Raw genomic sequence first — 4,305 nt, 5'->3', positions numbered from 1 at the left:
ATGGGGCACGTATTGTGCGACGGCAGGCTTGAATGACACCATAAACTAAAGATGCTCGTCGCCCAATGAGAAGCAGGACGGCCACTTTGATAGATGAGGAGCCGTTGCATGGGTACCGGGATATTCCAATAGGCATTATCTTAATGGTAATTTATTTGTGTACTCTATCTCATCGAGTCTGTTCTGACATATATGTACTACTACTACTGCTATTCACGGCAAACGCCACCAACGCTCGTGCAAGTCTTGGAGATTGACCTCATCGGGCCTGGTCAGATATGTGGTGACGTCCGACTCCGGGTCCGCATCGTAGTGGGATCTCCCGTTACCAAGATACCACAGCAGGCTGTTGCCCGACTCATCCAGGTATTCGTAGCTCCAGTCCTCCCACCGCGGCGAGCGTCGCACTGTGGTGATGTGCGCCGCGCTACCGGGCCAGAGGCCGTGGATGCGCGCCCCAGACCTGCCACCGTTGTACCACGATCGGCAGTTGTCGGAGAGGACGGTGCGGGCGAAGAAGGCGTCCGAGTACTGGACGAAGTCGCGCGTGGCCTTGACGGTCGGCTCGAGCGACTTTATGCCCTCGGCCGACACCTTGCGCAGGATCTTGGCCAGCTGGGTGATCTGGGTCTCGGCGCTGTGCGGGACCGTGCCCGAGGGGCCGCTGCCGTGAGGGCCCTGGAGGAAGAGCAGGTTGGGGAAGCCCGGGGTGGCGATGCCCATGTAGCTGTAGGGGAACCCGTACTGGCCGTCCGGGTCCCAGGTGTCGCTCAGGGTCTGGCCGTCGCGGCCGACGATGGGGAACTGCGGTGCCATGTCCCGGTTGGCGCCCGTGGCGCAGAAGATGGCGTCGACCTCGCGGTGCTTGCCGTCCACGGTCTCGATGCCGGTCTCGGTGAAGCGCTTGATGCCGGTGGTGATGAAGTCGACGTTGTCCTCCGTGATGGCCTCCAGGTATCCCGGGCCGGGGGTGAGGCGGCGGCAGTTGGGTGAGAAGTCGGGCACCATGTGCTCGAGCAGCTCCGGCTTCTTGGCCAGCCGCGTGCGCATGGCGTCGATGAACTTCTCGCGCATCTCGACGTTGCTCTCGCTGCCGCGTATGAAGGACTCGAAGCGCCGCCAGTACCGGCTCTCCAGCTCCTTCCTGTACCTGAGGTACACGTCCGGGTCCTCGAACGACTTCTTGGTCTCCTCCGGGATGAGCTGGCGTCCGAATGTCCTGATGTCGCCGGCCCAGGACGTGGCGATCCACGTACGTCCGCGGGCGTAGTGGTCCAGCCTCTCGACGATGGGCTGCAGGTTGGGCACGACCTGGATCCCGCTCGCGCCGTTGCCGATCACGGCCACCTTCTTGCCCGTGGGGTCGAACTCCGGGTCCCAGTTGGACGTGTGCCGCAGGACGCCCTTATAATCCTTGATGCCCGGGTAGTCGGGCAGCTGGAAGGCGTTGAAGCGGCCCGTCGCCGTGATGACAAAGTCCGCCTCGTGCAGCGAGGGGCTGCCGCCGTCCGCCGCCGCCCTCGTCGACACCGTCCACGTGCTCTTGTCGGCTGACCATGTCAACCCGTCGACTCTGCGACCGAATTTCGCGTACTTGTATACATCATACTTCTTGGCGACCCCTTGCCAATACTCCTTGATTTCTTGGCCCGGCGAGAATTGGTCCGACCAGTTCACGTTGGGCTCGAACGTGGACTGGTAGGCGTGCGATGGAATATCGCACCGCACGCCTGGGTAGACGTTTTCCAACCAAGTACCGCCCTACAATGTAGTCAGTTTTTTTTTCTCTTCTCGTTTCATCGCTCGTTTCTCTACTTCTTCTCCTCCTCGTCTCATCCTCGTCTGTTCCATTCTCTCTCCCTCTCCCTCCCTCCCTCTCTTCTTCTCTCGTTTTCTTATGATAAGAGGCAAGACTTACAAAGTCATGGTTCTTCTCGAAAATTGTAAGCTCTATCTTGGGCACCTTGACCGGGAGAAGTACTCCGGCCAGAACACCTGTGAGTCCGCCGCCTATGACAACCACGCGCAGGGGTCGGACGTCGTCGATGAAACGGTTCACCAGTTCCAACCTCGGGAGGGGGATGCTGGCTCCCTTCTCATCAACACCCAGGCCTTCGTGGTTGGGGTACTTTGCTAGGCTTGGCGTGAACCCGTTTGCCGTAGGTTTCGGGGCCGCGCCGGCGGTGACATCCTCCCTCACGCCGATGGGCTGCAATTCCGGCTGGTCTGTAATCTGGACTGTTTCGGTAGCCATGGTTCGCGATATTCCCCAACGCCGACGGCATATATCTTCTTCATTCACTCAACGACAAGATCAGGAGCAGCTACACCTTGAACAGGGGGCCGGCCTCTCTTACATTGAAATTTATCCCGTCCCCCGCCGCGGGGTCGACGTTCGAGCCGGTGCCTGGCTTGGTGGTGTTAGCAGTCGATTCAAGCACGCGAGCACGAGAATGCATTGCGTCTTGGGCTCAATCGCTCCCACACCTAGCGTCCCCACGTAGAGAGGTGGGTGGGGTTCGTGAACAGATTGAGACCGAGAGCGATGGAGAGGCAGTTTATCAGGTGGCTTCTATTGGTGTCTGGTGACGCAATCTGTCGGCACCGCACGGTGTTGCAGTATTGCTCGTTGATGATGCGATGGATGATGAAAATTCCTAGCGTCTCCGTGTATAACGGATACATGTACTGGCGTTATCATTATCGTAACCCTCACCTCCGCTTTCGCTCTGTCGTCAACCATGCCTCTATGGTGTACTTACCAAGGGCACTCGTAATCGTGATTGAATCTGCTGGAAGAGCATTACCCGGCGGGTCGATGGAACGTTGGATAATACGGAGATACCGTTGCGCATTGTGCGCACCAACACGAGGGCAGTCGTAAGCGACGCCGGGCCAAGTCCACTGTCAATCATTACAACGACTCATGTCAATCCCAACCGTCGACGAAGACGATCAAGACACATTGCGATGAAGACACGATGCGATGATGATCAACATGTGCTCGTAGAGGTTCGTAGGGAAAATACAGATTTATAAATTTTTTTGATTACATCTAAACCTTGACGACGAGTTTCCCGCCAGAAATCTCCCCGTTTCTCATACGATCTAGAGCAGCGTTGACGCTCTTCAACCCTTGCTCGACCCCGAGAATATCTGGTGGAGAGAGGATGCCCTTCTCCAGGATACGGCCAAGCCAACTAGCGATGGGGGCTCCAATCTCGGGAACCTCGTGGAACAGCTTTATGGGGACCGCGTGGAAAGCGTAGCTCGGTGACGATGGGCATTTCGGCAGGCCCGTCATACCCACTAGATGCGCTCGGGACGTGGACTTGCCCGGTGTGCCGGGAGGGGTGGGCGGGTTCTCCGTCTTGCTGTCCAAATGCAGCTCGGCCTCCTCTTCGGTGAGGAGAGAGCGTAGTAGATGGGTGGCCGTCTCGCGGCCTCGGGTGTCGAGTCCGGCGCGTACCTTCCCCCTCGTGGCCCGGCGGATGATATCGACGGCTCTCTGGGGGTCGTGGCTGTCAACGAGGAGGTCCGGGCGGATGTTCTTGTGCGCTGACAGCCATGCGCCGTGCTTGGCATGGTCCACCACGACGGCGACCTTGAGGCCGGCAATCTTGGCGAGCTGGATCGTCATGTTGGCCGACGTGGCCGATCCTGCAGAGGCGTTCAGCAGAGAACCCTTCCCGAGAGGGAGGAAGGGAGAGGGGGGGAGAGGGGGAGAGAAGGGAGAGAAGGAAAAGACGCGGTTCAAGGCTCACCTCCCCAGACGGCCAGCCAGTCGCCGGGCTTCAGACGCTCGCTCTCTTCGATGCCGTTCAACGTCTCCCTGCGTACGTCCTCGGGAATCTTCTGGGAGTCGATCGATCGGACCAATCGAAACAGGTCGGGCCCACCGGCTATCGTCGAGAAGTCGAGTCCGAGCGACACACCCAGTGCCAGAACTGCGGCGACAAACGCGACTCCCACGGCGGACCCTTGCTCGTACGTCAAGTTTGGCGGGAGGGCGACGAGGTTGTAGTCGAGCCCGACTGCGAACTCCTGGTAGGCGCCTTTTCGAATGTCACGGTAATCCGTCGATATCGCAATCACCTTCTGCCCAGCCTTCCATTGTTTCGACCCATTCGTCGCGCGGACCACCTCTCCCGCAAATTCCCTGCCGGATACATAGGGCAGCTCAGGCAGACCAAAGTTGAAGTCGCTGTGTGGGTAGAGGTGTGTGAGTAGCGAATTGAGTGAGGAGAGAAGATTGGGGAATTTGGCGGGAGGGAGTTTTTTTTTTTTTTTGGGGGGGGGGGGGGG

The 4,305-nt window shown here is 58.8% G+C and overlaps 2 protein-coding genes across 2 annotated transcripts; both read right to left on the bottom strand.

The window, feature by feature from the left end:
* Positions 1 to 213: 213 nt before the first annotated feature.
* On the bottom strand, positions 214 to 2,459 carry GMORB2_6001 (putative flavoprotein CzcO; the record flags this gene model as incomplete). The annotated part of the gene is made up of 3 exons (XM_035467971.1): positions 214 to 1,695; positions 1,919 to 2,233; positions 2,358 to 2,459. The coding sequence occupies 3 exons, from the start codon at positions 2,457 to 2,459 to the stop codon at positions 214 to 216; spliced, it is 1,899 nt and encodes a 632-aa protein (XP_035317890.1).
* Positions 2,460 to 3,055: 596 nt separating this feature from the next.
* GMORB2_6000 (NADPH:quinone reductase or related Zn-dependent oxidoreductase) lies at positions 3,056 to 4,114 on the bottom strand (the record flags this gene model as incomplete). The annotated part of the gene is made up of 3 exons (XM_035467970.1): positions 3,056 to 3,660; positions 3,765 to 4,055; positions 4,096 to 4,114. The coding sequence occupies 3 exons, from the start codon at positions 4,112 to 4,114 to the stop codon at positions 3,056 to 3,058; spliced, it is 915 nt and encodes a 304-aa protein (XP_035317889.1).
* Positions 4,115 to 4,305: the final 191 nt, after the last annotated feature.

This window comes from Geosmithia morbida (assembly GCF_012550715.1).
Source record: "Geosmithia morbida isolate 1262 chromosome Unknown scaffold_41, whole genome shotgun sequence".
In the NCBI taxonomy this organism is placed as follows: Eukaryota; Fungi; Ascomycota; class Sordariomycetes; order Hypocreales; family Bionectriaceae; genus Geosmithia; species Geosmithia morbida.
Note: the sequence above shows the minus strand (reverse complement) of the source record. Positions and strands in the feature narration are given on the sequence as shown.